The sequence below is a fragment of the Echiichthys vipera genome (assembly GCF_963691815.1).
Source record: "Echiichthys vipera genome assembly, chromosome: 2".
NCBI lineage: Eukaryota > Metazoa > Chordata > Actinopteri > Perciformes > Trachinidae > Echiichthys > Echiichthys vipera.
Window position 1 is genome coordinate 8,393,220 of NC_139827.1, and position 21,088 is coordinate 8,414,307.

The 21,088-nt window shown below is 43.5% G+C and overlaps 1 protein-coding gene across 1 annotated transcript in view; it reads left to right on the forward strand.

Moving 5' to 3' along the window:
- Nucleotides 1–6,886: 6,886 nt before the first annotated feature.
- Nucleotides 6,887–21,088, forward strand: part of LOC310962889 (voltage-dependent T-type calcium channel subunit alpha-1H-like) — a gene marked incomplete at its 3' end in the record, with an annotated part of 37,374 nt that continues 23,172 nt past the window's right edge. Inside the window, exons 1-9 of the mRNA XM_083935498.1 lie at nt 6,887–6,940; nt 7,204–7,337; nt 7,738–7,835; nt 9,867–10,026; nt 12,561–12,867; nt 12,962–13,054; nt 13,150–13,720; nt 17,832–18,208; nt 20,581–20,732. Coding sequence (XP_083791624.1) covers nt 6,902–6,940; nt 7,204–7,337; nt 7,738–7,835; nt 9,867–10,026; nt 12,561–12,867; nt 12,962–13,054; nt 13,150–13,720; nt 17,832–18,208; nt 20,581–20,732 — 1,931 coding nt within the window. The 5' untranslated portion in view covers nt 6,887–6,901. The remainder of the gene's footprint in view (nt 6,941–7,203; nt 7,338–7,737; nt 7,836–9,866; nt 10,027–12,560; nt 12,868–12,961; nt 13,055–13,149; nt 13,721–17,831; nt 18,209–20,580; nt 20,733–21,088) is intronic.

A 21,088-nucleotide genomic window follows, 5' to 3' on the forward strand; every position in this document is an offset into this window, starting at 1 on the left:
GTGTGTGTTTCTGTTTATAATGTGAGAGAGACATTGTCTGTTTGTGTTTCAGCTCTGGTACTTTTCTCAAAGCCTTTATACCTACAAGGCACCCAGAGCTGAGATGTTTACTTTACGTTTAAAACACAAGAGAGACGGGGAGAAGGTCAGTATTGTGCATGTGTGTTGGAAGACCTCAGATATTTCCTTGGACCCCATTAGTTGTAGGAAAAGATGGATAACATTTCTCCCTGATTGGAGGTTTCCATAGTGACAAGCCCCTAATGAATCTCCAGGGTTACGGTCGCTCTGTCAGTTGCATTGTTACTGGCCTTCGTTTATGCAGCACAAGGAGTCACAAATAGTAGGAACTCACACCACCTCCCGAACCCTGCTCTGCTTCTGTCTTTGTCTACCGTTCCCCCTCCCTGTGTCTCTCACTTTCTGACTCAACCTCTTCTACTGTCGACTTGAAGGTGTGAGTGTGTTTATAGTTATTGCTGTAGTGTGTGTGTGTGTCGAGCAGCTATGAATACTCCGAAGCATGCATACACGTCAGCAACACCTCAGGGATTTGTCAAGGCTTTCCAAATTGAATATTTTCCACTGCTTGTGACTCTATCTGTGTGCACCAATGTGTGTGTGTGTGTGTTCCTTGTGCGTGCGTGTGTCCCTTGTGCACGTTGTCTGTGCACCGTCGGCACCCTGTGTACGCCATAAAATATAAAATACATAATTGCTGAATAAATAAAACGTACACCAAAAGGAAAAGGAAAAAAAAACTACAAATGCCGTATACAAAACTCCCCTCTGTAGCCTGCTGGGCTGTTACCGATGGTCGCAAACCCAGAACATTGTACGCTCACTGTGTCAGCACTAACTTACTGCGACACACTTACAAACACGACGCTCAACAATAATACACACAAACACATGCGAGCACGCACACACACACACACGAGCATGTGAATGCCCTCACAGCAAACGAGGGAATCTCCCATGGAGAGGCTCTTTAGAGGAATCACCTGGTTGCTTAGCAGACAGCGTAGCTCTGCCCCGACGGCCTGGTTACTTCCGATCGCAGTGGTTTGTTTGTTTTTGCGTGTGTGTGTTTGCCTGTCTGTCAGTCTTCGCCCTGCTCAGTATGTGGTGTCCATACAACAACGTCTACTGACATGTGTCCCATCTTATGTATCTAATGATTGTATTTATTCCTATAACTTTATACTTACCGTGTGTGTCTGTGTGTGGTGTGTGTGTTACTGTGAGTGAGATCTGCGGGGGAAGTAATGTGGGTGACGTTGTTCGACAGGGGACATTAATGTGAGCGCTCTGGGGAGGGAGGGGGCGGTCCCCAAGAGCTGCGAGTTCCTTTTTTTCCTGAAGTGACCCCTCCTTGCGTTCTGCTCTTATTGCACTCAGTACATATTACAAATTAATTTCCTATCTTTCTGTCTTTCCATTTCTTCCCTCTTAGAAACACAGTCATCCTCCTTTGTGCCATGTTTTACAAACACCATGTTTACAACATACTGTACATCTCTCCACTCTACAGCACATCCAGCAAATTTATTTGAAACAAAAATAAGATTGGGTTTTGCTATTATATAACATCATCTTGTATCGCTTCAAAGCTACAATGATTTCTGTAATTTCCTGTTCTTTGTTAGATCCCCTGTAAGTGTGGCACAAGGTGGCTACTTTGTGAAGTGCAGAGCTTCTCCATGAGGCAGTTATCACGCTGCTTTAAAGTGTAAATTATGACACAGAAACATGCACACACATGTGCGGAGGTACATGGGTAAGTGTGCACACATGCACTTCGCACACACACAGGACATCACTTATTCAGCAGTGCATGAAACATTCAGAGCGTTTCCTTTTGTTTAAAGATGAGGAATGCTGTATCTGTCACTCCTATACATGTGCCTTTCTCTGCCTGCCTTTCTTCTTCTGCACTCCTTCTTTTCTTCTATCATCCCTCTCTACTCAATATCAATCCCCTGCCCTACTATTTATCTCTCTCTTTCCCGTTTTCTAAACTGCCTCTTAATTGGGTTGAGGTATTTGTGCGTGCGGCGCGCACGTGTAAGAGGGTTGCTCGAGAGAGCACGATGGATAGGAGGAGGTCTTACTCAAAGTAGGGTGAGCTGTCAGAATCATTTCCGCCAATTAACATGATCCCAGCAAGTGTTTCCATGGTTACCAGCTGTCATACTCTAAGTGGGTGGAGCCAGTGGACTTAGCAACTTGACAGTAACTTAACTTGGACCAACCTCATTTCAGATACTCTCCCCCCGTCTTGCACAACACACACACATTGCACATGAGAGACTTTGAGCTTAACTAGGTTACGTTTAATCAAGTCTGTGTGTGTGGATACCAGAGTGAACGCAGGGGTCTAAGCAGCAAAGAGCATAAGGAAACTATGGTAGCAGGTTGCTCATTCATAGTTCACATTTGAGGATTTCCATCTAAACCACGTTTTTTAGTAAGGCACCCTCTGAATGGTTAATAAAGAAATAAACATAGGTCAGTGGTTTTATTAAAAAAAACCTGATGTAGCTTTCGGGCCTGAAAAGTGAAGCCAGTGCATAAGTGCCTTACACCTGCATTCATTTTAATGTCCAGCAGGGGGCGACTCCACTGGCTCAAAAAAAAAGTCCAATTGTATAGAAGTCAATGAGAAAAGGACCCTACTTCTAACTTGATTTATAACCTCACTAAACCTTTTCCTAATGAGTTTATGTTCTCAATCGCTAGTTTCAAGTCTTCTTCTGTACCGCATGATGTTCATTTTGTAAATGATGGTCCCATTAAGGGTAAAATAGACGATAAAGCAGGGTATAGTTTAGGGCGGAGCTACACGCGACCTGTCGGTTAGCATAGAGGCTCAGTGTTCAGTGGTCGCACCTTGCCAACTGAGATTAAGTTTAAGGGAAATTGACAATTTTCAACTGTCTCCATGTTAATGCTGTGCATGCAGATGAACAGGGCCAGCAGCGAGAGCTCCCCGCTCACCCACCGACAAAAGTCCACAGGATGGCTCATGTCAGTCGCTTGAAAATCGGAATAGTTTCCCTCTTTAGCATTTAGCTTAGCACAGCACCATTGAAATGACAACGACTTAGCGCTTCTCCCCAGCTCCACCCTCCCCCCCTTGTCCAAATATGGTCACTTTGGGCTCCAAGATGGAGACGGCGAAATGCCAAACTCCTGGGTTCATAACGATGATCAACAAACCAGTGGGTGATGTCACGGTGGCTACGTCCATTATTATTTTTTACAGTCTATGGGCTTGATAGACCTTTTTACCACTGGTGAGAGTTGAAAGTCAGGGGTTTAATGGATATTAAATTAAATCATTAATTTGTGCTAGAGCAGGTTTTTTTTTTTTTAAGTTTCAGACAAAGCTTGGAAAAAGATTAAGAATTAAGTGATATATTTTCACTTCCATTCACTGAGCCTCCCCCGAAACAGTTTGGAGACCCCTGGAGAGGCCTGATTACACTACAATCTACTGTGCAATAGAAAAAGTCAGAGGATCACAAAAATCATTAGGATCATCCTCTGAGTACCATGCATATCTGCACCAAACGTCATGGCAATCGATCCAGTAGTTATGTTAATATTTCAGTTTGGACCAAAGTGACGAACCAATCAGCGGACCATCCGATATTGCCATCCTTAGAGCCACGCTGCAACCATGCCTAATAAAATTATACTATCTATTAGTTAGTAAGTGTTTAATAAGAACTTGAGTGCCTCTCACTTTGTAATAGGCTAATAATGAGTGAGTGGACTTTACGGCAATCAAGTCTGCAGTAGGTAATAAGCTGCTAATAAATGGGCTTTGGTCATCATTCCCGGCAGAGTTTTTCCAAGAGGAAAAAGGTCAAATGGTCGACTGGAGACGTCTTCCTAATGAATTTAAGAGTAAGGTAAAAAGACAAAGCAGATGTCAGGCTGGAGGAGGATAGACAGCAGTGGTTTTTACAGCCTGGTAGCCCAGCAGTTGTTCTTCTTAATGCTTCAGAAGTGATAAAAGCTATAAAAGTTACACCTTCTACCAACAAGGTTGTCTTATGAGACATGAGTCGTACCACATTGGGAAATCAAAATCCTTCTCAAGCAAAAAAAAAAAGAAAAAAAGGCTATATAATCTCTGTGTATCCAGATGGCCTGTGTGTCCCTATGGATGATCCTTTTAAGTTAATGAACATTGCACATGAAAACGTTCCCACACGCTGGCCTCAGCATCCCCGGCCAAGAATGGAGGATGATGCCAAAAAGATCAGGGTGATGTGATTTGATTTGATTTATAATGTCTGCCTGACCTTTATTACCTGTGTTGGCGCTCGAGGAGAGATAGAGAGAGTTCGAGAGCATGAAAGACAAGGAGGAGGTGGTGGCTTTTGGAGAGGGAGGAAGAACAAGACGAAGAGGCAATTAGGGCGAGAGAACAAAGCATGTAACATGTTCAGTTGTTTACACGTTAAGCTCTAATCGTCAACGTCTTAACCTCTCATCGTGCTGCTCAACTATGCTGTTTTATACGCAGGCATGAAGCCACCTCTTTAATTTCCCTTGTTTCTTGCTCCCTCTTTCTTTTTCCCCCTCCTCTTTCTTACTGTCTACATCTCTATTTCTCACCCCGTCTGTCCCTCTGCCTCTCCATCTCTCGGACGATGTTAATTATTAAGTGTAGTTGTAGTTTATCTCTTGGCTGAGACTCAAGTTTCTGACGGGGAGACTAAAGCTCCACCCAAGGGCACTCATATGTGGAGATGTATAGAAACAAACGGGGAGGGCGATTCACAGAGAAAGAGAGAGCGTGTGCGCATGGGAGAGGAGAGAGGCGACAAAGATGTGCAAGAAATGATACGTAATGAAGACGGAAAAGTATACGGCACTATATAAGGGAAGAGGGATAGGCTGAGAGCAGCAAAGAGAAAAATAATTGGGCCAAAGAGTGCGGGAAAAGGGCTGTAGAGGAAAAAGTGAGATGATGGAGTGAAAGGTTGAGTGTTAGAGTAGATAAAGGAAAAGCAATGGAGAGGGTGAAGCAGAGGGACAGAGGGGAGGACGCCCCCTCTGTGTTTCATCTCTGATGTTGAATGATGGGCCAACAACGGAAGTACTCCCATCTCATCCATCACTCACACCTTGACCCTGCCCCGTCCCTTGTTTTACCACGGGTGGTGTGTGTGTGTGTGTGTGTGTGTGTGTGTGTGCGCGTGCGTGTGTGTGTATTTATGAACACTATTATTAAGCTGCTGTAATTTATACAGATGGAGCAGGATTAAAACGACCCTCCTCACCATTGAGGAAACGAAGGGTGGAGTCGCACTGAAGGACATCATTTTCTGTTGTGTGTTTGTGTTTATGTGTGAGTATTAATTGTGTTGTTCCAGTCCAGACAGGATGCAAGCGGATTGTAAAACTCAGAAGTCAGTTCCCACGGTGAGATGGGGGTTCCCATGGCAACCGCAGCAAAGGGAGGACACTGGATTACCCTCTCTCCCTCTTCCTCTCTCTCTCTCTGTCTCAAGGGTGATAAAGGATTGTACTCTCATTAATTTTTCCGCCCTCTTGAGAGCAAAGTGTCCGGGAAGGGGACTCTGCGTGTGAACGTGTGTGTGTGTGTGTGTGTGTGTGTGCGCACATGGGTGCCCGTGTATGTGTCCATGTGCGTGCTCCAGGCTTTGTTATGTATGCGTCCTTGGCTCTTGAATACGCTCCTGTCATCCATTCAGCAGTTTTCAAATTTGCGCTCAATGTGTGAGTGTGTATATGTGTGTCTGTGTTTTTATGAAGCCAAGGAAATCTTTCCTTTAACTTTCTACTTCAGACCATTCCCCCTTTAAACCTCTCTGCTTCCCACTTCTGAGCCCTGCTCCTTCTTCCAGTTTGACAGCTAGCAAGCAACACATGCACAAACACCCACCATACGGAAGTTTACACTTATACTGACTTCAAATGTCTCACAGACTGTTTCATGGTAACTGTCTTTCTTTTGTAGCTGCGAATATTAAACATGTCAAAATGTCCTGTCAGGAGTTGTGCTTGTAAATTGAAGTTTATACATTCAAGCGTATTTTAGCAAGTTTCCACCCTTATAAAAGTTGCTTTTAGGTTGGTACATTGAGTTCTGGGCTTGCAAATTTGGTGTTACAAGCTGTTAGGTGCAAAAGTCACACACGCAGTTGAGTGTGCTCACAGATATTTTGTAAGTTCAGTACGGTAGTGTTTGGTACACTGAAAGATAGACATGGCTGGGCGTTTAACGTCTACCAGTCAGTTTCCTCTGGGTTTCTGCAGACATCACCGTTGGCTGGATACAGATGGGTGACAATCCAAAAGAATACCCTGAATAAATGAACAGAGAAACATAATGAATGCAAATGAAATCCACGCGGGGCACAAGGGGTCACTGAATGATTTGATGAGAATGAACATCATGTGACTCATATCTTATAGTCCTCACAGTCACCTCAATGGGAGATGTTGAAGTGAAAAGTTAGGCAGTGCTCTCCAGTATGGTTTGGGAGAATGGTTTTTATCATGCGGTACAGTTCCCAAGACTTGTAGAGGGTTTTTCTTTTACGTTGTCACCTAACTGTGATTCCATATTGACGCTTAAATGTAAACACAGAGCAACTATCGCCTATTGGTTTCTGATGGTACAGCTTGGATTTAGGTTTACGTGCAAACAGCGATCTACTATGCGCTTTGTGATTGTTGGCTGAGATACCTGTTGATCAGTCTAATGAGCTCAATGTACAAGCACAGCTTCATGAAATGTTCTAATATTTACTTTTGATGTTTAAACTCTGCTGTGGTATCGACCCTTAACCTTCACATCACATGGTTTGAGCGTGTGAGCATTTTGGCCATCCTGCTGAACTGTGTGACTCTAGGGATGTTCCAGCCCTGTGACCACACACCCTTCCTGCTGCAGGTAAAGCACACACACACACACACACACACACACACACAATCTGAAATTACAAACTAATTACGTTCAGATTTATTATCGAGAGACTTTATTATCAAGGGTCTGAGAAGTTTTTACTTTAATTTTTTTCCCACCTAATCAGTTTACACTAATCCTCTATGTGTGTGTGTGTGTGTGTGTGTGTGTGTGTGTGTGTGTGTGTGTGTGTGTGTGTGTGTGTGTGTGTGTGTGTGTGTGTGTGTGTGTGTGTGTGTGTGTGTGTGCAGGCTCTGGATGATGGGATCTTTGTGTTTTTTGCCGGGGAAATGGTGATGAAGATGGTGGCTCTTGGGGTCATAGGTCAGAGCGGTTACCTAGGCGACACATGGAACAGATTGGACTTCTTCATTGTTATAGTTGGGTGAGTGTTTGACGGACGCACACACCGGCATGCACGCACACACACAGACACACACGCTCACGCGCATCTGACATTAAATATGAGCCAAAATTGTGTGTGCATGTGTGTGTTTTGTGTAAAGCTTAGACACTTGTTTAATGCCAGTTAAATGTCAAGCGTGTGTGTGTGCGTGCTTAGACGAACTGGAGGAAGTTTCTGTGTATGTGTGACAGCACCGCAGAATGACAATGGCATCACTCGGTCCTGGGAGACAGAGACCTCGGTGATTGGTAGTTAAAAGGCTATGTATCCCAGGGACAGTGCACTGCGTTGTGTTGGATTCCCTGTAGACGTGCAGGGTTTGCCAAGGTCAGGCCGATCAGGATGACAGTGACACAACGGTGGCTTTCCCTTTCCGCAGAATGCTGGAGTACTCGCTTGATGGACACAACGTCAGCCTATCAGCTATCAGGACAGTCCGGGTTCTCCGCCCACTGCGAGCCATAAACAGAGTCCCCAGTGAGTTTTTCTCCTTCTTCCTCCAACTATACACTGCACTCAGAGAGAATTACCATCGTTTTTCATTGTCTTTTACTGTCTTGGCTCTGCGCTCAAGTGCATTGGATTTTAAATGAAACAGTGACTGTGAGGTCAATGTGCTGACTCTCAACTTCGAAGTGTTCACATCAAAATTGGGGGAACATTATAGAGCATTATTACGACTCTCCTGATTTTAGGACAATGCAGCAGGTCAAAGATCGTAACAAGAGAAGAAAGAAGGCAATCGAGGTGATTTTATGGTTAAACCATGTAAAGTTCTTGACTGAAGTCACTGACCTGACTGCAGTCCTCACAACTCATGTGTGTTCGACTTGCTGAAGACCAGATTGAGGGGAAAACACCCCCTAAAACAGGCAAGAGGTGAAGATGACTCCAGTGCAGGCCTGGCAGAGCATCATCCTGTCCCATAAATGTCGGACCATGTATATAAAAAAATGCATGATATGGGAACACCCTCGACTGAAAGTCAGCAATCACATTCAAAGCCAAGACAATGAAAAATGTGTCACTGTCCTTGTACTCTTTGGCTGCACTGTAAATGACTCTTCATTTCATCGCTATTAACAGCTCCAGCTTTCTTTTTGATGGACGCACATTTAAACGGACCAGGACACAGAGAACAAAGTCATTGAAATCATTGTGATTCTAGTGTTGTTCTTAAAGTGATAGTTCAGTTTTTTGAAAGTGGGGTTGTATGAGGTATTTATTCATAGTCGATGTTTTACCTATAATAGATGGCGGTTGGCACAATTTCCAGTTTGGAGAAGCGGACAGGAGGTCACGCACGGGGGTGGGGGCAGCCGCTTAACGTATTTTAGCCACCTGAAAGAAGACCTGTGTAAAACAAATCACCATCAGTTTAAGATTAAGCTGTATTCAGAATATTTTCACTGCTTTACTTTGCTGTGAGACAGCCTTCTTTTAAATTGACATGTGGTAACTGAAGCCATTTTATTCTTTAGTCAAAGCCACCAGACTCAATTAATACAGAAGTCATTTTACCTTTCAGATCACAAAGTAATTCAAATCAATTCAAAAACTTGAGTCTGGAGTGGGGGGGGGGGGGGGGGGGGGGGGTGATGGTGTCCAGGGAGGGGTGGGGGGTGAAGTGTCCAGGGGAGGGTGTCAAGAGTGGGGAGGGGGATGGTCAGAGGGGTACGGAGTTGAGGAGCTGGATAATTGATAGAGGCAGTGGTAGACAAGCAAAGACTTAGAGTAAGCTTGTGAGTGGAAGGTCGTTGGTTAATTTCCTGCACCGGCCAGATAAATCTGGGTGGGGAAAGTGAAAAGCAGGTATTGCCCCTGCCTAGTTATTACCATGACTGAGGTACCCTCTGGTGAGAGCATACTGTAGTACGGCTTTAAATAGGACTGTCTAACAGCAAAGTAAAGTGGTGAAAATATTCAGAATAAATGGCTAAAAAAGCTTAGCGGCTGCCCCCGTCCACAGCGGTGCATTGCTTATCTTCCGTGTCCTTCCTCCCGTCTGCTTCTACAAACTGGGGGTGTGCAGACCACTATCTACTGTAGTTAATACACTGACTATAGATAATTACCTCATAAAACAACACTTACAAAAAACTCTGAACCATCGCTTTAACAGCTCGGTACACAAACCACACCAATTTAACCTTTTTCTTTTTATTTTTTTTACTGCACTCTGTGAACTTGGCACTACTCAGCTCGAGTGTGTTTGAAGAAGCCAAGTCTAGAAGCAGTAAAGAGAAAGAATTGGTATCTGTGCTCTTCAGCAAAGTGAAGTGGAGGCCAATTATCAGTGTTCGAACTCTAATTATTTGCCATTCAATTAACTGCACTGCTCCAGTCTTCGGTCAGAGCAGAATACATTAAAAGATTTCTCCTGTCAGGCTAACACGTCCTGTGACGCCATTTGGCTAAAAAGTTTACATGCAGATACTTGCTAGCATGTGAGCAGTTGCCTATGGTGTGTGTGTGTGTGTGTGTGTGTGTGTGTGTGTGTGTTGGCAGGTATGCGTATCCTGGTGACCCTCCTCCTAGACACACTTCCCATGCTGGGCAACGTGCTGGCACTGTGCTTCTTCGTCTTCTTCATCTTCGGCATCGTTGGCGTGCAGCTGTGGGCGGGGCTCCTGAGGAACCGCTGTTTCATGGGCGAGGATGTCAAGATGTGAGTTACCATAGTAACCGTCGGATGTCACAATAAGTGATGCACCGGCCTCATTATTCTCAAACCTGCGTCGAAAGTTGGCTCATAACCGTTTAGCTTCTTTCCCTCGGCTATTATATCTAAGAGGGGATCAATACGGCCGATGGTCTGATCTTGTTTGTTCTCTAATCAGCTCTGGTTGGGAGGAAGTAAATGTGTTTCCTGCTGGAACCTCCTGCATTAGAGATCACAAATCAAGGGATTAAGAGGGATAAGTGAATTTCGTGTGTCGCTATTCAGGGACTCTCAGTGGTTGTTTTAGCACAAACCCTCAGAGCTTCGCTGTCAGTCCCGTTCTCTCCTACATGATACTTCACGCCAGGCTCGCTCACAGTCTAACCAGCCGCTGTAGCAACATGTTCTCGCTCTCACTCCCGCTCACATGTTCACAAACAGGATCAGATAATATCACATAACATCAGATAGCATCATGTTCACCACCTGACCTCACATCTGCTCAACCATCCCACTCAGATAATAATCCCTGACAATGGTGTACGTAGAGGTGGGGCTGCCCTCATACTGTTGTGCTGGTCGGAGTAGTCACAAACAATGAATCAATGTTTCCTCTATCTGAAGCGAAGGCGGAAAAGAACAGCGTGTGTCGTATGTGGTACAGGTTGTAAAGCCCACTGAGGCAAATAGTGATTTGTGATATTGGGATGTATAAATACAATTGACTTGAATTGAATTGTTAAATAATGAATGCACAATTACTGCTGTAACTTAATACTAGCTAATAGGGATAATAATAAACTAAGCAGCTTCCAAAACAATATTACAATGTGCTTTACAAAGGAAAAACAAAATGAAACAAATGACTATTAGATATAAGCAGAGTAAATAAGACAAAACAAAATACCCAAACACAATAAAAAACTCAATAAATAATAAAAAATGAGGAAAAAAATAAACCTTAAAACCACATTAATGAATGGTTTCTTTTGAAAAGATAGACGATTTGAGATTGCATCAGCAGGCAGTAGCTCAGTCCATAGATGACTTGGCTGGGAACTGTAGGGTTGCTGGTTCAAGTCCCTGTGTGTACCATGTATGGAGCGTGGACTGGTAGCTGGAGAGGTGCCAGTTCGTCTCCTGGGCACTGCTGAGGTGCTGTTGAGCAAGGCACTGAACCCCCAACTGCTCGGGGCACTGGTCACTGACAGCCCCCTCGCTCTAACATCTCTCATTAATTGCATGTATAGGTCCTGTCTGTGCATGTGTGTATTTCGGGCCTGTGTGTATAACATGATTAATAATAAGAGTGAAAAAATTAAATTTCCCCGTGCGGGATAAATAAAGTAATTCTTCTTCTTCACTTAGTGACGAACAGAAGCATCAGACGGACATTTAAATGTTATCACCGCGGCACAAAGCTATGATAACATTTCCTAAATGCTACAGCTGTATCAGGAGATACAATCACAGTGTTATTGGCACTTGCCTGTTATCTCTTGTGGTCACGTTAGCCTGCTGTAGCAGTAGCCTGTACATTTTCACCCAAAACGAATCCTTCTCTGGATTTTTATTTTCAGTTAGCAATTTGGATTTTCTTCTGCCACATAAACAATAAAATGACCTTTCTTAATAAGAAGTGAGGGAGCCCTGCTCCTCTGCGACCCTCCTCTACACCACAGATGATTGATTGCTTATCTCTCCAATGCACCCTCCCTCAGTCTTTTATTTTTTCCCCCTTCATTTGTATTTTCTTCTGTTTCCTAATTTCCTCCCTACGCACTCTTGTGTATTTCACAGTCTTTCTATCAAACCAGAAAAAACAGAGCTTTTGCACACACGCAAGGTCAATAAATGATTTATCTTCCTAAAAATTGTCCGAACGTTACTGTACCTGAATCTGTCTAGAAACTTTCTGTATTTTAAGCCTCTTTTTGTTTTGTTTTGGTAGTTTAAAGCACATGAGCAGTGATATTCTATGTTTCTCATTGGATCAAAACCAACAATACATTTATGCGACTGACAAGTATTATGTGTGCAGCGAGAGCCTGATAGAGCTTATTTCTCTGAGCTCCATTGTTGTCCAAAAAATATTAAATCCAGCTACAGCCTTGCACTGGGTGACATGTTCCTTCATTTAAATGAACATGGACCCTCTTGTAAGTACTCACTAGCTCACCAAATGTCTATTAATCCGGGGCTGAAAATAGTCTGCAACAAATGCAATGTCCTCCTGTCTGAGTAATGACGGCTAAAAGGACAGTGTCCAGCTCTTAATGCAAAAAATGCAACTATATTTTCATTTCTGTGACCCACTTTTAAAGATGTACATCTTCCTAAGAACCAAGTGGGCTTGGAGGCTGAATGTCACAGACAAGAAAGAGAAAAGTTCTGAGGAACCAACTCAAGTATCTTTGGTTATGGTCTCTTCAGAGGATTTGTGGACAAAAGGGGAACATAGATCAGTCGTGTTTAGTTCATCTGTTAGATTTAAACACTGATAATAATATAAAATATAATGTCCCCCCCTTCTTTTCCAGGAGATATAACGTCTCCTTCCTAAGTGGCTACTATCGGCCTGATGGCACAGATGACCACCCCTTCATCTGCTCAATGGAAAGAGAGAATGGGATGCTTCGGTGCTCTGATGTGCCTCGCCGCCGTGTGGGCAGGACTTACTGCTTGCTGGGTGCTGAGGAGGCCCATCCGGAGATGGGAGTAGAGGAAACAGCGTCATGTGTAAACTGGTACCAGTATTACAATGAGTGTCGGGCTGGGGAAGTAAACCCACACAAAGGAGCTATAAACTTTGATAACATTGGATATGCATGGATCGCCATTTTTCAGGTAAATATTTGATTTGTATAAAAGGATGCACCTCGAATCAATGAACTCTGCACACGGCACATTGTGATTACTCTGTGTGTGCGCTTTCATACAGGTAATTACGTTAGAAGGTTGGGTAGACATCATGTACTACGTCATGGACGCACATTCTTTCTACAACTTCATCTATTTCATCTTCCTCATTATAGTAAGTAAACACACCTGCACATAAGAACACTTAGAGGACAATTACTGTACTGTGTGTTGCAACAATGTGTCATGTGTTTCCCTTGTCATGACCAGGTGGGCTCCTTCTTCATGATCAACCTGTGCCTGGTTGTCATAGCAACCCAGTTTTCTGAAACGAAGCAGAGAGAACATGCCTTAATGAAATCGGAGCAGCGCGCCCGGCAGCTCCACCAATCGGCTTCCACGCTGGCCAGCGACAGCCAACCAGGAAGCTGCTACGAGGAGATCATCCGCTACCTGGCGCACCTGGGCCGCAAGGCGTGGCGGCGACTGTCCCGCTGCTATGCACAGACACACCCGCACTTTCACTGCGTGTGCGTGTGCCAGAGAGACAGAGGAGGTGGAGCTGCCAGAGGGGGCGGAGCTGGGGAAATGAACGGACTCGCCCACCGGCACTCGGGACACGTTCCCAACGACCTGTCACACCTTCATGAGCTTTATCATCATCATCATCATCACCAGCGTCATCACCAGCATCAACAGCCTGAGCCTGCTGTCAGAAACGGAGGGAACGGTTTTAATTATCCCTTCATATCGCCGCTCCTCAGTCACCTGGATGCAAAGGCCCGGGACCAGAAGAGACTGGTTGCCAAGGAGACCGTCAGCAGGCATGGGGGAGATCATGGTGAGAAAGAAGGTGTGAGTGTGTGTTTGTGAGTGTGTTGCTGTGTTTGAAATCACATACTATCATGCTATTTATGCTAAGTATGACGTAAACATGAGTAGTGCGTTCAGACTGCATAGTTTGAGGATTTTGTGTATGTGAGAAATGCCCAATTGTGTATGAGACTAGTGAGAGTTTCTGAGTATAAGACGAGAGCTTAGTGGACATACTCAGCCGCTCTTCAGACTGGTTTAAATAATTGAATATAATAACACAAAGGATTGCAAGTGACGTTAAGTTAGAATTAAGAGGGAAAATGCAGGAGTTAACATGTATAATGTACTGTAGAAAACAAGTTCAGCACTAAAATTTTAATCATTTTAATTACCTCCACCAGGGAGGTGATGTTTTCGGCTCTGTTGTTTGTTTGTCTGTCAGCAGGAGAACAGGAACAAACATACCGGACCTATTTTCATGCACTTTGGTGGAAGGGTGAAGCATGGGTCAAGGAAGAATCCAGACATTTATTTGGAGCAGATCTGAATCACGGGGCGGATACACAAATTATTTTTCAATTTCGTCTTACTGCGAGATATGGGCATGTGTGCTGCATTCATGTGCTGTTGGAATAATTGGAAAATCGTTCCTGACTAGGAAAATTCACACTGCATTAAGATTATGAGATAGGGCATATCTCGGCAGATACTTGTAGTTTGTCTTAAAATGATACTGGAAAATAATAAATTGAGTGGAAGAGGTAATATTGGTTTACATTTGTGATGAACAGTTTTTGTTCGGTTAACGGCTCGTTGTGGTAACGTTGTGGATCGATACAGTCATGTTATGACGAGAAGACATATTGCGTAGTTGAGTATTCTTAAGTGTGAACAGTGCTGGTAAAGGCATACTTAATTGTTAATTTAGTAGGCAGTATGCGCTGCAGTAGATTTCCTTCCCCAATTATTTTTATTATTTTTACACGAACTCACAAAGCATATGGACATATCATGGCTTTACATAGCTTTACATCCTATACTTTGTACATAAAGACAGAGCCATCAACTTTGTAAATACAACATTGCTCATAAAGGTTGTGTTTTATCCCCCCCCCCCCCCCCCCCATCATTCATACTATTGCTGTTGTCACACATACATACAGTGGATCGATACAGTCATGTTATGCAGAGAAGACGTATTGCTTGAGTATTCTTAAGTGTGAACAGTGCTGGTAAAGGCATACTTAATTGTTAATTTAGTAGGCAGTAAGCGCTGCAGTAGATAGAGATTAAATATGCCGTACTTTAGTATGCGATTTTATACACAGCCTTTGAATGTGAGTGCTCTCAAGGTCACAGCTTGTCATGATGGGCCTCACAGGGGTGGGTGCACAAACTTGGAGGCCTGTGTTAATACTTTCATAAAAAGGTTTGTCGACCAAGCTTTAATCTGCCTCTGTTTGTGTTCGTCAGAGTCATTTGTTTATCTATGCTTTATTTGTTTTAAGTCCTTCTTTAAAGGAATAATCTTTGAGGCTCAGCTCACCCAAATTACAGCCGAGCACATTTTCTCACTCACCCTCAGCAGCATTTAGACATGCAGATCACAGACGTCTGCCACCTCTGACACAGTGGAGGTGAATTTCATTCTGTTCATGGTGCTCCAAGCATTATTCAAAAGGAGAAAAGCTTTGGCATGCTAGAGTCTGCACATTTTTTAATACACTAACAAGCCCTCGGTCAGAGACCTTGATCATGCATACAAGGCAAACTGAATGCAGGAGCACTGTAGTGTATTTATACATTCAGGTAATCAGCCCCAAGGAAACACATCTGTCTGCCCCTTACATAAGACAACGCTCAGGGTATTGTCGTCCCGTGGGATTTGTGGACCACAAATATGGAAAATAAGTGATATGATGTATGAAAGGATAGGAAGTCACAGCAGTTACATACTACGTAGGATACTGTGCAAGACATCAGGTAAATGCTGTCATGCCTCACAGCAACAAACCTTGCATTACATGTGATAACGACCCTGATTAAACATATTTTTTGATTTGTCCTTGAGAATTTTAAGACGTTGATTTCCCGAATGTAAAGGTTTTAAAGGGGTATCCATAAAAGTACACTGCCATAAAATTGGGGGATTCCCGTTAGAGAAACATAAAACTGGATGGTCAAAATCAAAGCAGTAGACGCCAAGATATCCTAATTTTATATCCCCTGTATGCTCGGAAAACACAGCAAGTCTTGAAAACTTCATACACAGGTAGTCCCTAACCTGTAATAACCCCTTATTACATCACGATGTTATCATCTGGGGCTATTTTCTCAGGCTTTACGATCTCCTCCAGTGTAAGAAGACATACGACCGCTGTCACAGGCTGAGTAGTATTCCCCGTGATGAGTGACCTTGATGAGAAAATGCTAATCAAATTAAGTTAAAATAATTAAAAGGAGAAAGTCTCTCCCCTTTCCGTGTCCCCCATGGGACCTTAGTTCAGAAAAAACATGTATAATAGTGAGCGGTGAGAGACATAATAACCTGTTTGAATCGTGCAATAGGATGTTTGTCAATTTTAAAAGATATTAAAAATAATAATAAGAAAGTCACAGTTTGTCGTAGTTCACCTAAGCTTTGTGTGAAACCGCTCACTTAACTACATCTCTCGTCTCACACAATAAACATCGCCATAGGGCGACTGTGGCACAGTGAAAGAGTGGGTCGTCCTCCATTCGAGAGATAGGCAGTTCGATCCCCACCTTCCCCGGTTCACATGTCAAAGTGTCCTGGGGCAAGACACTGAACCCTGAATTGCTCCCTGTGCTGCGCATGGGTGTGTACATGGGGTGTGAATGGTTACATTAGATTAGATGGTCTGTAGATGTCCACTGCCATCAGTGTGAATGTCTGTGTGAATGGGTGAATGTGACACTGTGAAAGCGCCTTGAGTAGTCAGAAGACTAGAAAGGCGCTATATAAGTACAAGTCCATTTACCATAGCCAGCTAGGTATGTAAGATGCTCCACACACAAATGTGTTTTATCCAGTGACTCCTGGTCTTTTTTATCAGCCGGGAAGCGGAAGAACAAGTAAGACCCGTTGCTCGGTAATATTACATCACGATACGTAACACACAGGCATCGAAGCTTCAGCGAGATGTCACTTAGGTGACTTTCGGGTGTGTAGTCTTTCATATTTTGTGTGTTCAGCCATGTTTTACAGAAAACTGCGACTTTCAAGACTTGTAAAATTACCTTTATAATTGACAAACATCATATGTGTAATTTATGGCACAATTAAAATGGAATCAAACAATTATTTGTCTCTCGCAGTTGACTGCTGTGCATATTTTTTCCGGAATAAGATCTCATGGCCGTCCACGATGCTGCAATTACAATTCAGTAATACACTCTAATTGTGTCCGACACAACTCCCACGCACAAACATTTTTGGCCTGGGCCAAAGGATATTTTTTTGTAGTGCAGGGCCATTTTCAGCGAGTCTGCCCGCTGAAAGTTTCCTTGCAGCCCAAATTATCTATAGACCACAGAACGACTAGATTGGATTCACTAAATCAGTCTCCAGTGAAACATGAATTTGTTGTAATTGTGATGACAAGTGAACTGCTTGTGCAACATTACTGTTTGTTGTTATGTCATTGGAGCATTCCTCCCGAGCTGCTCGCTAATGAATTCCACTGAAATCTTACTCCCGCTTCACTCCACGGCCCTTCTCCCCAACACACACACACACACACACACACACACACACACACACACACACACACACACACACACACACACACACACACACACACACACACACCCACACACACACACACACACACACACACACACACACACACACACACACACACAGATCCCTGTTCTAATAAAAGAACTCCCCCTCTGCACAAAAGCATCCCAACTGCACAGTTTCTTCCATGTTATTGAATTTTTGTCTCCCAGAAATGAAATGAGGGAGCTCTTCCTTACTGAGCAGATGATATATCGAATGACAGAATGTCTGCAGAAGTGCAACATACAGAATTAACTATTTACGGTCAACCTTGTGCATGTGTGATTTTTGTGGCCCGTGTCTATATCACCTCTTCTTTGTGTCTGTGCAGGTGGGTGCGCTGGTCACATTGCGTTACCGTTGCCTGGTGAAGTCCCAGGAGAGTCCTCAGTATGCCCGTACTGCATCTACTACAATCAACTTAGTGACTGCGAAAATGTTAATGAGCAGCCCGAAGACCAACATCATGGGTACAGCAAATCATGCCATGGCAACAGCCCGTGTCGTAGTATCAGCCTGTGCCATTGTAGCAGCCCCTGCCGCGGTGATGCACAGGTGTCGGAGCCAAAGAAAAGGCTGTACAAGCGTTGCTGGGCGGGACTCCAAACTAAACTGGATCTCATTGTTGGCAGCAGATACTTCAGCAGAGGAATCATGATTGCCATCCTTATTAACACTCTGTCGATGGGCATAGAGTACCACGAACAGGTATGTCTGGCTGATCATGCATAGTTATGTGCGTGCCTCTTGCAGATTGGATGAGACTACAGTTTGATTGAAAATGGTTGTGCTAATCACTGGTGGAGTCAATAACCGTACCCTCCAATCAACACTTACAGCATCAAGCATATGAGATTACAAAGTGTGTGTGTGTGTGTGTGTGTGTGTGTGTGTGTGTGTGTGTGTGGCTGTGTGCACATGCATGTATCAGGAGGTGGAGAAACTCATAAGACCTGAAGTGTTAATTAAAGCGTGACCCTGGGACCAGAGAGAGAGAGAGAGAGAGAAAGAAAGAAAGAGAGAGAGAGGGAGAGCGAGCAGTGTGAGAGAAGTGAGCGAGAGCGAATGGAGGAGAGAGAGAGCGAGCAGTGTGAGAGAAGTGAGCGAGCACGAATGGAGAGAGAAGAGCGAGGACAGATCTGACATTGTGATTGGCTGAAAGGCAGGGATAGACTGTGGGAGAATATTGAGTCTGGCCCATTTCCTGAACAATATAACAGATCTAGTTGGCCTTGACTCCTTGAATAAATAGTCTTTAAGAATAAGGGCAGCCCTATTTTATCCTTTTTATTATCAACAAATCCTTTGAAGAGACCACAGCCATCAATGAAAGTGTATGAATGACTAGAGTGATGTATGAATACACTGCCAAATCCTCATATTTTTTCCCTTTGTGCCATAAAAATCAATTGTCATCTTAAAAACTATTAAGTACAAACAAAGAGCCGTGCAATTTCATAGGACCGCATTCCCTCGTTTCAGTGAAAGTGAACAGTTGAGTCTGAAAAACCTCAGAGACTTGTTTCTTTTTGATCAGCGGAGAGTAACTCTGTGTCAGGCAAATGTCACTGAGCATGCGCAGAGACACACTAACTTGTTTACACTGCTTTGTTGGTTTGACACGCCGGGAGAAACGAACCACAATGTTTGTGTTCACTGTAATGAAGAAATGCTTCCTAACGCCGCAGTGCATGGTGGCTCTTTTTAGTGCCATAGTATTTAATTGACAAGATCTATGTCATGCACGCACAAGACATATTAGACTTTGGATATTCAGGCAATAGACAACTCATTATTAAGATTTGTTGATAATAATAAAAAGTAAAGAAAAGCCCTACAGTCTGTGGTTCAAACCTTTTCTGTCATTTGTTTGAAATCAGGAGTCTTTCATGCCCTTCACCGTCCTGCAAACTAATGTTATTGGTGTGAGCCAATAATGACAAGGCGTAAATGACTAACAAAACAGCCAAAATGAATGTTATTTTTTAGTTTTTTCACGGCCATATGCACTAACACATGCGTGCATGGCTGGACTGTCTATCCCAACAGTACTCCACTTTATCTTTATTTAGAAAATAGCTGTTTTCAGCTATTTTAATGCTCTGAATATCAAGTACAGTGCCTTTAAATATGATATTATATTTATATTTTCATAGTGGGAGTCAGGCCTCCACAGTGGGGCTCCAGATAGTTACAGGGGAGGCTCATTGAATTGAAGTGGCAAAAAAAATGACATTGGTTATTTCATTAAAGATCACAAAGAAAATGTGTGTAATTTGGTTAAAGATCATTTTATTAAAAATTCCAGAGTCAGAAACTAATAAATGCCTCAGGACCTATGTGTTTGGTGTAGTCCAAACAGAATAATATGTTGGCTTAATAGTTGAGTGTCTTTGGGATCAAATAACATAATCATGATCCCATAGGCATCCAGGAATGAAGCGAAACTAAGTAGGCTGTTCCCCCAGCTTTGTCTAAGAGTCTGAATCAATTAAAGTCTCAAACACACGCTCACTTATTGGACAGTGAAACTAAGATCGAGATTTCTGCATTTATCTTCTTTTTATCTTGATAACCTTGCTATCATGAGAACACTCTCGACTAAACTCAGCTTTAAATATGCCTTTCCCCTCGAGTCAAGTGTGTGTCAAGTCAGTTTCATTTATACAGTATCACAGATCACATATCTGCCTCAAGGGGCTTGTGTCCCTCCTTGTGTCCCTCCTTGTGTCCCTCCCGAGGGGAGCTCCCTGCAGTTTTGAGAATGATGCTTTAAGTAATGTCAATAATATTCATGAGAGAAGTGTATTCACTCACTCTACTCCAAAGGATTGTGGGTAAAAACACACCTGCATTCGCATAGTGCAGTTTCTCTCTCTCCATATCTAAGACTTCATCCACGTAAATGTACACTTCAGCCTTGAGTAGCAGTTCAGAAAGTTCTAACATGTCGACTCTATACCGCCCTCCTCGCTGCCAGCCTGTACGTCTTTATTTGTTCGTTTTTCTCTCTGCCTGTCCTATATCTGTGCATCAATCTCTCCCTGGTTTCTCTTCACAAACACTTTGCCTCTCTTCAGCCGCAGGAGCTGACAGATATTTTGGAGATCAGTAACATGGTGTTCACGAGTCTGTTCAGTCTGGAGATGCTGCTGAAGCTCATGGCTCTCGGGCTCTTTGGCTACATCAAGAACCCCTACAACGGCTTCGACAGCATCATTGTCATCATCAGGTGGGGCTCTGAGGGGCGGGGACTTTAACTTTACCCTAAAAATGGGAATTCTGTTAGTGGATATTGGTCTTTTTCATTGGAAAGTCCTCACTGTGAGTCAACTGCAGTTATATACCCCAGACGGTCACAGTGACTGGCATCACAGCTGTGCGGTTGCTCTCTGGGTCCAAGGGTCCTGTATCCACTCCATTATGTAGTACTACAAGCTAAATTATGTATCTGTACTTGAAGGGCTTGGCTTGTTTACCGTGCCAGCGCACACTGCTTTCACCTCCTTTATTGGCTGGTAAGTTGTATACAGCATTGGCTCATTTCCTATTTTCAGTTGCGACACTGTCACAAGAAAAGTGACTTAG